Here is a 12,637-nt window from a genome sequence, read left to right as displayed (position 1 = left end):
AGTGTCTCTGAAACTAATTGTTTTGGGACTTAATGTTAAAGGATCTTCAGAAATATCTGACTTCTTTTTAATTAATTTTGGATTCATACTAGTCTGTTTCCTGAAATCCTGAGTAAATCTGTAGGATTAGTTGACAGAAATGTTTGAAAGAGGACACAAAGCAGGTAAATTCTTCTCATTACTTTGTCTACAAAAGAGAAAGTAAAACTGAGGTCCTTCTCAACAAAAGCAGATACATTTCAAGCTCTTTGGTATAGGTAACAGTGTTGCCAAAAAAGAAAAGTCCTGGCAGCATCCCTGAGATCATTGCCAGCAGGGTGAGGGAAGCAAGCCTTCCCCTCTCCTCAGCACTGGTGAGACACGTCCGGAGTACTGTGTCCAGTTCTGTGCTCTCCAGTACAGGAGATATATGGACTTACTGGATCCAGTTCAGCAAAAGGCACCAATGTATTCAGGGGCTAGAGCACATGATGTACAAGGAGAGGCCAAGAAGACTGGTCTTGTTCAGTCCAGAGAAGAGAAGATTTAGGGGGAATGTTACTGCCATTTACAACTACCTGATTAAAGAAGAAAGAGAAGAAAAAGCCATATTCTTCTTGACATTGCATGGCAATAGGATGAGAGGCAGCACACACAGGTTGAAACCTGGGAAATTCTGACTTGATACAAAGAAAAAATATTAATGTGAAGGTGGTAAACCACTGGCACACATTGCCCAGACAGGTGGTGGGATCTACCTCTTCAGAGTTAGTCTCAGAAGGATACAACACTAAGCAATTTGTTCTGATTAGACCTGTTTTAAGCAGCCAGTTGGACTAGATGATCTCCAAAGGTCCCTTCCAGCCTAAATTATTCTAAATTTCTACAATAATGACCAAGTTATGCTGCTAACAGACAATGCTCAGTGAACTGGGTTTATTTTTTTTTATAATTGTCCTTTCTCTATTCTGTATTTTGCCACTATGTAAATCTTTGCAAAGTATACTCTCCTAAATCCTTCAGTAAGTTGAACTATCTGGTCTCTAAGATTTTTATTAATGCCGCTGCAGTCAAATTTGAAAAAGCACCATAAGAGAAGTAGGCAAACATTAAAGAATTTAAAACAGAGCTAATTGATAGAATTTTCAACATCTTTAATTCACACATTTTTGAGCCCACCTGCAGTTGCATTATCCTATTACTTTTTATTGTTAGTTTTAAACAATAATCTATGCCAAGAAAGGCTGCAAATAGAAGTGTAGTCTTGCACAACAATACCATGTTATTGTATTGATATGAACTATGAAATTATCTCACATTTTCCCTTCTGCTCATCATTGTAGCATTTAAATGCCAGAGTAATTTTTGCCTAAAAAAAATCAGCAATGGATTATAAAAGAGGACATTTTTTCATGACATTGTATATCAATCCCCTTCCAATTTTCTATTGTTTCCAGCATCATTTCTTTATGCTCTCTTTTTCTGTATTCCATGGTGGAAGTAAAATAGATTTATGCTGAGGCTGGAGGTTTTGAAACCTTCCAAGAACAACCAACTCCATCAATTTTCATCAGCCATTTCTCTGTGGGTCAAGATGAGCAGTTCCCTTTGTGTCTACCACAGAATGCTAGTTAACATCTTGAAGACTTGCATGAGAAAGCTGAGGGAAACATCCCAGCTTAAGCTAAAAGGCATGAAATACAGGCTTTAGGGAAGTCAAACGGAGAAAAACATAGGAGATGCACTGGTGTGTGGTTGGTGGGTCTTCACCGTTACTCCTGGGGATGCGTAACTATTGGACTGTCAGTGTCTAAAAAGGCAACCAGTACCTAGCTGGAATGTAGGAATTGTATTCTTACCCCATCAATGATAAGCAGTGGACTAAGTTGCAAATTGTTCATGTTTCTCCATAGGCATGCAACAGAGGGAGTCCTCTCCTGGTGCCTTTGTGCAGCCCATATGCTGTAAAAAGGCAGATGTAGATCTATTCTCAATTTACCTGATGTTCCATACAGTTCATGGACAGAGCACCTAGGTGGCTTTCTCACTTCTCTGTTTTCATAAGCTTTTCTTCTCCTGCAATACAGATAACTTACTCCTGTTTGGGGGATCAACAACCAGATATAATCAATGATTACAAGTGCTCAAACACCTTTCTACTGCATCATTGGATAAAAATTGTAAAATGCATACAGAGACCTCAGAAATATGAGCTGTTATTATAGAATCATAGAATTGTATAGGTTGGAAAAGACCTTTAAGATCATCCAGTCCAACCATTAACCTACACTACCAAGTCTACTCTAAGCCAGTCAAGGGTAGACTAGACTAAACCATGTCCCCAAGTGCCACATCTACCCGTTTTTTGAACAATTCCAGGGATGGTGACTCCACCACCTCTCTGGGCAACCTGTTCCAATTCTTGACCACCCTTTCCATGAAGAAAATTTTCCTAATATCCAATCTAAACCTCCCCTGGCGCAGCTTGAACCCATTTCCTCTCGTCCTATCGCTAGCTACTTGGGAGAAGAGCCCAACACCCACCTCACTACACCCTCCTTTCAGGTAGTTGTAGAGAGCGATAAGGTCTCCCCTCAGCCTCCTCTTCTCCAGGCTAAACAACCCCCATTTCCCTCAGCCGCTCCTCATAAGGCCTGTGCTCCAGACCCTTCACCAGCCTTGTTGCCCTTCTCTATTGATAGTTGTCATACTTCTCCTTGCAGCTCTCCATGAAATCCTGGGCACAAAACCAGTTTAATAAATAGTCTTATTTTAAATCTGAGCAATGCAAATTTCAAATATGAGTAATTTATACAAGCAGTGTTTTTTGACAGAAGTGAAAACTTTTGATTTATGGCGCCCTAATGCAAACTCAGCTTATTATCTAAGTGTAAATGTGATGTTTGGGAAATTTTTGTATTAAACATGCTGTGATCTGTCCAATTACCTGTCCTCCCACAAGAGATATACTAATCCAGACATTGAACCTGGAGTACAGTGGCTCATATTTGTTGATAGAATAGCAATGCCATCCTCATTTTTTTCACTAATATGCATAACAAAGCATACCGCGATACCATCAAACTACAACCTTCGCAGAAGGGGATAAGAGGATATGAGGAAAAAGGAAAGTGAATGTAGCCACCTTTATAGTCCTTATCACCCCTTCTCTTATAGCAGAAGGAGTGTGTTTTGCACAGCACTATCTACATTGTGGGGAGGCATTGGCTCCACAGTGGGACATGTGTGAAGGACAGAGATGGACTTCTCTGTTGGACTGTTTGGACTGAGGGTCTTTGCACATGCGACAGCATTGCTGGGACCTAATAATTTTGGTATGGTTTGGGCAAAATATATATGTAGAATGACATACTATTATGATTACACATCTATCTAGTTAGGTGGCTAGGAGGTAGGGATAATTAAAATCTGTCTTTGGTGCCAACTGCTTGATTAGAAATGAAAGGCTGCCCACAACTGGATTTTTGTGGAAATGTCTAGGACAAATGGAGACCACAAATTTTAATCTCTGTATTTTATTTTCTTGTTACTTTTGTTACACAGGGCAGCTTTTATGTCCCATCTGAAAACTGCATGCAGCATGCATACAAATGGCATAAGGACCTCTGTCTTCTGCTCTTGAATGCTCAAAGAGGACTTCACATGTACTACACCCTCATAATGAAGGAGATTCCTGATTTACCACAGCTGAAATTGGGTAAGTGAACAGACATTTAAAATCACTGAATATCTGACAGTGCTGCATTTTCAATACACAATTTAGTACCAAAATTCTTGGGCTGTTCAGAGATTTTAGAGGATTTTTGTCCCTGTTTTCTGATTAGTGTTTATTTTGGCACACTGTTAAAGATGACTGCCTTCTCAGCTTATGCAAATCCTTTTATAGGATGTGACCTGATGTGTAGAGGGGTAACATGTTCTGATAAATTTTTCAAAATACTTGCCTTTCAGTAATTTTTGGCCTCAGTTGCTTTTTGAAGACTTGAACTTCCAGTTCTGAATTGCCATGAAATCTGGGGAAGACTCTAGCATATTTTTTCCTCTTGAGCAAACATTTTTTTAAAACTGAAAAGAAAAATCTGAAAGGTGATATGAGTGTTTTTGAAACATACTCCCTCATTTACAATTTGCAATGTATTTCTTCTCTGCCAATTACATAATTACAACTTGCTCTTTAAAATTATTCTGCTTTTCTTCCTAATTCAATTGTTCAATAGATTTTCTGGTTTTGGCAGAAGCTTTTTTTGGCTGGTCAGGCCTGTTAGGTCCAATGTGCAAGTGCTGGCTGGCTGGATTTGCGGGCTGGAGCTCTGTAATTTGTGTTTAGTCATGTCTGTAATGACAGCATGGGCTCCTGTGAAAATGAGGCGCGTCCCTGACTAATTCCTGCTCTCCCACCTGTTTCTATGAATTCAAGGAATGTGGCTTATGATTTCACATCTGCGTTTTTGTGTCTTTGTATTTCTGTATACAGGTTTTGAAGTTATCAGTTTGTTATGTTACAAAGAGAATTATATTAGGAGAGTCAATTGCATTGGCCAACAGATTTAAAAAGGGAGCAAAAAACATTTTCCAGTTTCACTGTATAGTGCTTGTATACAAGAACTATCAAACATAATACATTATGCTTTACAGACTTACGGGCTTGATAGCTACTATTTTCCACTTCATGTCTTGTTTCCCAACTTACATTTCCCTTCAAGATAGCCTAAAACTCATTGGGTGGGAAGAGCACATACTGTGTTATTCAATCCAGCTATGAGAAAAAAAAATTACAGCATTTTTATTTGCAACTTATGAGCTCTCAGACAGAATCCAACATGCAACAAAACTCATGCTTCAGGCATCTTGGTTATTGGGCATATATAATAGATGATTTGTATCTCACCTGGACAGGCTTATAAGATCGCAGAGTTATATATGGTTGATTGACCACAACTTGAGAACTACCCCAGAGCACATATTGGCTTTCTAAATACAATTAGCTTGGTTTTCAAATTACTACTGGTACTGAACCAGGCACTTAATTTGCAAATATACTTCTTGTAACGCATGCGACTTTGCTAAATGCAAATACCATTTTTAGCATCTTGAGCAGAGTGCTATTTGCATCATTTTATTCACAGTCTGAAAATCTACTGAAGATTTGGTTTTAAGGCTAATCTTGTGAAGCGTGCTGCAAAACTCAGCAAAATCATGGGGTGTAAGATTCACCCAGTATGTTGAATATGAAGCAAATTTTTATATATGTCTCCTTACAATCACTGGAAACAAACAGACCCATTTAGGACAATAAAATATGTTAACTGACAAGTAGTGCTTTCTACCTTGGGATGGCATGAACTGCACCTTGTATTTGCTCATTTTTCTCCACTGACCAGAGGGAGAATGTAAGTGACTCATTCAGTTGTAAACATCTATATTGGTCAGATTAATCTCATCATAGATTTCTAAAGATAGTTAAGATAAATCCAAGACTATAAATCTCTGCAGACTTTCTTAATTCTTTTTTTCTATCTCCCTGAGTACTGTACTAAAAAAATAATAGCCTAGTTTAGACATTAAAAGTGGGAATGATTGTTTCCCAAATTTTACCAGCTGAGGATGGGTCTTTTCAACACGTTACCTATCTCAGTCTGTCCTTTCTCATCCCTTAGTGCTTTTTAAGAAGAGTCATTTGGGAATTGGGGAGGAGATTGGCCTGTTGGTTTTTCTGCTTGTTTCTTTACAGATACTATTAGAAAGTTCCACATTGCAAAATCAAGCTGCCAAAGTTGGAGAGTTGATTTATGTCCTCCTTTGCCTTTTAGTCTGTGGTGCATTTAAAGTGGAGTATCTCTGTGCTGGATTCTCTCAGGACTACATCAAAGCAGTGCTGCTTGCTATAGGAGTGGAGAGGTGCTTCACACTCCACAAGGCAAGAGATGCCCAATCTTTTACTAGTCAGACATCTAGCATTGCTTACACAGTCCTGTGTAGCACAATAGGGAGAAATATTTCTTGCACATTTGCTCAGACTTTGCAATGGTGAGACTTTGCATTCAGTTCTGGAGTTGGCCATAAGTACCAAAGGCTAATAATAAGCAAACTTCTAGTAAAAGAGAAGGTAGACAATGAAAAGCCAAATTCTGTTGTCTTTGTCCTGAAAACAACATTCCAGATCTTCTACAGGTTTAGTGGTCCAGGTTACATGAGCAGAAGTTGTACCTGCACCTGCACCAGTACAAGGTGGATTGTGGAGTGTCCACATCCAAACAGAAATTTGTCTGTTGGGGAAGAATATCAAATGACCTATTTCTCACATGAATAGACAGCAGAGTATTACCATTTCACATGTACTGTTCTCAAACCTGATCTCTTTCTTTGTGTTTTTTCCCTAGAGGAGCTATCTGTGGAAGAGACGTTATCTCAGTTTTGTACAGAGCTGCAGGTATTTTCTTCAATAGAATCTGCCTTTATGTTTTTCAGGTCCATTTTTCAGGTACACTGAGACAGCCCAGTCACATATCAGAGTAGGGAGAAAGGGAATTTGTGCCATCAGAAAGTTTGTTGAATGTTTCTGTTCCACCAACAATTTCACATAATTTTGATGAGTCATTTACAAGATGTTTCCGTCACTTGTAATAAGTCACCAGCAGGATTGCTTTAAAATCTTTCAGTGAGCCTAGCCCTGAGTATCAGAGTATGCAGAAAAAAATTATTTGGGGGTAGACTGCAATTACAGTTTTTATGCTGACAGGAGAAAAGACACTTTGGCAGGTTGTACAACCATACCTTTTCAAATAAAAATACCTGTGTAGGGAGGCTTATGGGAGGAAAAAAGTGATTTTGGCACAGAAGTGAGTGATCTACTCTCTTGAACTTGCTTCTTCCATGTTTATTTCAAATGAGACACAGACGAGTTGTCAAGGGTGCCAGGAAGAAAAGCGTCATCTGATCACTAGGGAAAATGCTTTATAATCAGAGGTTTAATAGATTTGATTTGCTCAGTTTATTAGCAGGAGGGACAGCATACGGAAGAATGAAAACAATTAATGGAGGGAAGCTGAAGCCAAACCAAACTGGAAGTACATTCATACTCCAGTTACAAATGGTGGGCTAATGTTTGTCAGCCATGGGTGAAAAATGTTTGAAGTGGCAAGTTTCTTAAAATTAAGTAATGACTTGGATACTTTGCAAGAAATCTGATTTCATATAAATTTAATTTAGAGAAACATAAGTTATTGGGCTCAGCTCTACTAGATTTAGAAGCTGTAAGGGTATAGGAGGTCAGACAACACAACCTCGAGTCTCCTTTGGACTTATTTTCTATGAGTCTGGGAAAGTCCAAATTAGTTTGACATACATCAGAAAATGCTAGCAGTAATTTCTCTGTATTTTCTAATTCCTGTCCAGTTCTTGTTCTCCCAAAAAGCTTATTGATTTATTTTGCATGGCAATATTAATAAAGCCAGACTGCTTTCACTGCTGTTTGAAAGCTGCTGGGAACAGCATAGCAACAGATAGGTGAACACAACAGCTAGAATCTGGGGTGTTATAAGAACTTTGGTTTTCCTGTACACCGTGAAAACATTTTGCCTTAGTGTCCTGGGATGATAGCTTTCTGTCCATCTATGCATAATGTGATGATAAAGGCACTGAATTTGCAGAGACTCTCAAGACGTGTTGAGATCTTATACAATATTGGTGGGACATAGGTGCAACATTGACCATCACTGCGGTTAAGTGCTGAAGTCATATGTACCTCTGTATGGTGCACAGATTAGTATTGACAATGGTCTCCCAGTGTTTTGTCTCTAGGAGTACGTGAACTGAAACCATTTCTTTTCAGCAGAACATACAAAAAAACGTAATTTATAAAGGAAGAAAATGCTATTAAAAACCATACAGAGAGAAGCCTGTGGGGTTAGTCTCCCATTACCACTGTGTTACCAGAGCCAGGAACATTTTTAAAATTAAATACAAACAAAAGAAGAAAAAAAGTGAGTTCAACCTGCCATAGCTTTGTATTCAACCCAAGAACACAGCAGATAACTCAATGCAGGAGAAAGTGGAAGGGGAATATTTTTTTAATCGTGTGCTTGATTTATAAACAAACAAGCAAAAACAACTCCTCAAAAAAAACCCTCAATTTGTTTTGCGTGACAGTATTGTTAAAGCCAGACTACCCTGAGTGGGGTTTGAAAGGTGCAGTCATAGGGAACAGCCCAGCAGCAGGTGTGTGAATGGAGTAGCCAGAATAGCGTTTGGTGATCATTTTAATTGCTAGGTTTTGCTCTGAGGAATTGAGTCCCTGGGATTTGACCTTCATTGCTAAGCTCTTGTGCTGTGTGTGGCAGTGCAGTAAGACTCTTACAATTAGAAGCAGGCATTGTCTTTTCCTTCCTTCCTTCCTTCCTTCCTTCCTTCCTTCCTTCCTTCCTTCCTTCCTTCCTTCCTTCCTTCCTTCCTTCCTTCCTTCCTTCCTTCCTTCCTTCCTTCCTTCCTTCCTTCCTTCCTTCCTTCCTTCCTTCCTTCCTCTCTAATATGTTCAAACGGTTAAGAATCAATAAACTGGAAAAATAGCCATCATACACCTATTCCTAGTATGGCTTGCATTAATAATGCATCTTCTTTAAAGACTGTGCTTTCAGTTTATGTTGTAAGAGGCAGCTTACTGACTAAATTAAAATAACATAGGAATTGACATACAGCATATAAAATTGAGTGCAGTAAATAAAGTAGTGCCCTGACTCTGCATTGAGAAATGTTTGGGCAGGATCTCTTGTCTACCAGTATCCCCCCAATTTTTCCAGTACCAGAATGGATACTGGAGCTTGTGCCATTTTGGACAATTCATTAAAACAGAATAGCACCCTAACAATGTAAACTCAGTAACAGTATCTGTGTTATCCACACACACATTTTCTCTGTTTCTTTCTCTCTCACACAGACAATTTGCTTTTAATCATCGCTTAGTTTGCAGTGTCACCAATCTGGAAACTACCTGCATAATAAAATGTGAAAAATAAGCAGGCTTTCAGATAGACTGCAGTCCTAACCAAAAAAAGACCTGGCCAAGAACTGATAAGCAGTTCCTCTGGTATAGTTTCTGGAGTATTTCTGGTAGTATTACCTGTTTCATGGAGGCAGATAGGCACCCTAGGAACAGATGAAGGCTCTCTTTGTGCCAAAACATGGAGCTAAAATGCAATGTCCGTTTCTTGTTAAAGAAATTGTGAAACCAGGGAGATTGATATGCAGAGACTTTGCTGCTGACATTCACTTCCTGGGCTGCAGAGCTTTAGCGCAGAATTGCAGCCTAGAGCTGGAGGGCACGGAGGGCCCCAGCACGTCCTAGTGCAGGAGAGAAGCAGCAGCAGACTCTGGGATGTCTGTTTTCATCGTGTGTTGAGTACACAGTATTTTGATTTTGGGTTTGTTGTTCGTTCCCCCCTCCCCCCAACCCCCTGCCCAGTCACCCATCTGGTATCCTAGTGTGACACGGCTGAGGCGGCTTCTTTTGCTATCAGAAAGGAGACGATGGGCCATGGTTTATTATTTCAGAGCATCCAGCACCATCTGGTGGATAATTTGGAACCCACTTTGATTTTTTTTTTTTTTCCCCAATTACTACATCTGCAGTAAAGTGTCTGCAAAAATTGAGGCCGTTCCCACTTCTTGCTTTCCAGTTGTGTAGCTGAGACCCTTTGTGCTAAAATATGTGGCTTTTAAAGAGTGAAAGAAAAAGTCTCACCAGCTTTATTTAGGGTAAAATAGCTGAAAATAGTAGCTTTAATAATAATTCTAAATAAAGAGGAATTTTTTTATTGTTGTTATTCCTAAAAGGACTCAATCTAACATATGAACTGATTTTCCTTCACGACACTGTCTTGACCTCGAAATGTCCTTTCACTCCTCCAGCTGCTGAGCAACCCAGAGAAGATAGCAGAACAGATAAGCAAGGACCTCGCCTGGCTTTGTTCCCACCTTCTGGCCCTGTGGACCCAGTTCCTGGAGGTGGCAACACTCCATCCAGAAGTCACAGCTTATCTGACTCAGGAACATCACATGCTAAGGGTAATGTTAAGAATTTAAAAGCAAGTTCAGTAATGGTAACCTTCTGATAGAAATTAATGATTTATCTATCTGGATGTGTATTTCCAATACCCTTCTGCCTGTATGAGTATTTACTTGAAATGGGGTGAGCAGGACAAGAGGTGAAGAAGAGGTGAAACCCAGGATTTGAAATTACAGCTTTCAATTTCTGGAACGGAAGCTGTTGCTTTTATGGGACCCAGGATCCTGTATAAAATGAGTGTACTTTGAACACCAGAGTTAGACATCGAACAGGAGGTGGGTGGGTAGAGGTAGATATTGCCTGTACTTGTTAGCTATCCATAAATCATAAACATTTGTTTTAAAAAGCACAAGCATCACAGTGAAGAATAATCAAAAAGATGATTTAATCTCAACTTCTTTCACAAAACTACCATGAGGGATATAGATTGGTTCTCTTCACTGTCACATAAATGTATATATAGCAAGTTCTTGCGTTTGTCCTAGTGAGGTGCACACAACAAAATATTAATGTTGTTCATGTGGAAATTGCTTCTTGTACTTGATAATAAAGAAGGGACAAAAGCACTTGTCTTTTGAGCTAACTTTGTCAGATCTGCTTATCTGATTAGTTCAGCAAGTGCTGTGTCTTCCATTAGGATATTTTTGGTTATTGACCAGACCTGAGCACATCACCTGAGCTGAACTCACAGTCTGATCTAATCGTTAGAGTAGGGACATAGAGAAAAGAGTAGAATTCACCTTGCTTAGCTTTAGGAGTCTACAGTGTAGGTACTGACATCTCAGCTTATGTTCTGGTTCCTGTCAAAGTCAGCGGCGGTCCGGTTACTCTCCAAAGTGACCAGAACAACTCTCTGGTTGCTCTCCCCAAGAGCATGGCTGAGCTTGCAAACAGGAAACATAAAATTCAGGAAGAGGTGACTGCGTGGCTGATGCTGAAACTCCCCTGGTTAGTTTGACTAGGTCTCCTCTGACTCTGAGAGGACCTGGGTGGCTTTCAGCCAAAGGACCCAACTCTGTATGCTCCCAGCTCCATCAAGGTGAATTCCAGCCTGTAGTTGTTCCAGCCTTGACTGATGCCAACTGCCTGCTTGACTTTGGCAAATTACATACCTTTGTGTAATGATACTCTCCCAGCTCTGGAAAGCAGTTTGAGACCCCCAGATGAAAAGTCAAACTATTAAGATACAGTCTTTTTGAAGGGATGCTAGTCCTTTTTTTAGAAAGGCTGTTTGTTAAAGCACAGTTGGGATTTAGGGAGATGCTGAGATGCTATGACATATGCTTTTCACTGCCATTTTCTGACACGGTAACAGAGGTCACTTTTACAAATATTATTAGTAATGTATGGGCTGCAGTTTAACAGCTTAGTACATTTGATTGCATATTATGCTTGATTAATTTAAACTCAAAGCTTATTCCAGGGCAGATAGCAGCACTGAATTTTTTATAGCTTATTTCACACTCTGTGCTCTGCCAGCCACTTCAGTTCTGTGGCTCTTTTGTAATTGATTATCCAACACTGAACAGATCTAATGTCCATGAAGAGATTTGAAGAGTTCTCATTTGTAAGTATCATGACATAGGCAGATGTGTTTGTACTATGATAGGGCTTGTTCTCCTCTGGGATGATATATAAGGCGTCCTTTACTCTCTTGGAAGTCACTGTGGATGTTTCCATAGAAGAGATGATCAATTATGAATTGCTCTAATTTAGTAACTCACTCCACTGCTATATGGTTTGCATGGTGGGAAAGGAAGAAATCTTCCCCACTTTAAGACTACAGGGGAAAATGGTAAATTTGACAGCTTTTAGAAAAGTTGTCAGAAGATGCATGTAAGCAAATCTTGATTTACTGTCAAGGTACACTTCTTGCCTCCCAGCAAAATATGCAACAACACCAGCTGCTTTGCGCTGGACTGGGTAAGTGAAGCAGAATTGAGATTTTGGGGTTTTTTACTGTCACCAGAGTGGTGCAACACAGATGGAGCATGCTAAGGAATCTGGTCCTTACAATCATTGCTCTGTTATTAGCCTGATTGTACTTGGCACCTTTCAGCAGATCTTAGGTTTAACTTGTGTGTTTCTCCCTCAGGTGAGGAGATTCTCAGAAGCTTTCTTCTACACCGAGCACCAGAAACTCGCTGTGCTCACGTTCCAGGAAGGCCTGTAAGTAACTCATTAACCCTCCCCTGTCACTGGAACAACTGAAAATGTAGTTTAAAACATTTTTCAAACAAGCCTGAGGTCTTTTTCTGCTGGATAGGGAGGAGTTTGGTTTGAGAGAAGTCACTGGGTCTGTTCTAGGTCCATATTGTAAAAACATTGAAATCAGCATCAAAAGTAAGTGACTCCAGTCAGGCCCCAGGGATTATTAATTTCAAGATTCCTATATTCTAGGGATACGATGCAGGAGATCCTTTTTCCCCACCTCTCTTCTCAGTCACAGTTGAGTGCATTTCTCTTCAGAGTGTATCTCCACCAACACCACCGGCCTCAGGGCAGGCAGAAATATTTTTTTATATCTTTCTTCAGTTAACTTCCTAAACCCACTACACCAGATCCAGTACTGGTACT

At 39.8% G+C, this 12,637-nt stretch overlaps 1 protein-coding gene across 1 annotated transcript in view; it reads left to right on the top strand.

Moving 5' to 3' along the window:
• Positions 1–12,637, top strand: part of FAM135B (family with sequence similarity 135 member B) — a 149,356-nt gene that overhangs the window by 119,301 nt on the left and 17,418 nt on the right. The window contains exons 7-10 of the mRNA XM_075705113.1: positions 3,544–3,697; positions 6,381–6,430; positions 9,904–10,059; positions 12,156–12,229. Of these exons, the coding sequence (XP_075561228.1) occupies positions 3,544–3,697; positions 6,381–6,430; positions 9,904–10,059; positions 12,156–12,229 (434 nt within the window). The remainder of the gene's footprint in view (positions 1–3,543; positions 3,698–6,380; positions 6,431–9,903; positions 10,060–12,155; positions 12,230–12,637) is intronic.

Source organism: Pelecanus crispus, chromosome 2 (genome assembly GCF_030463565.1).
Source record: "Pelecanus crispus isolate bPelCri1 chromosome 2, bPelCri1.pri, whole genome shotgun sequence".
NCBI classification, from domain to species: Eukaryota; Metazoa; Chordata; class Aves; order Pelecaniformes; family Pelecanidae; genus Pelecanus; species Pelecanus crispus.
Note: the sequence above shows the minus strand (reverse complement) of the source record. Positions and strands in the feature narration are given on the sequence as shown.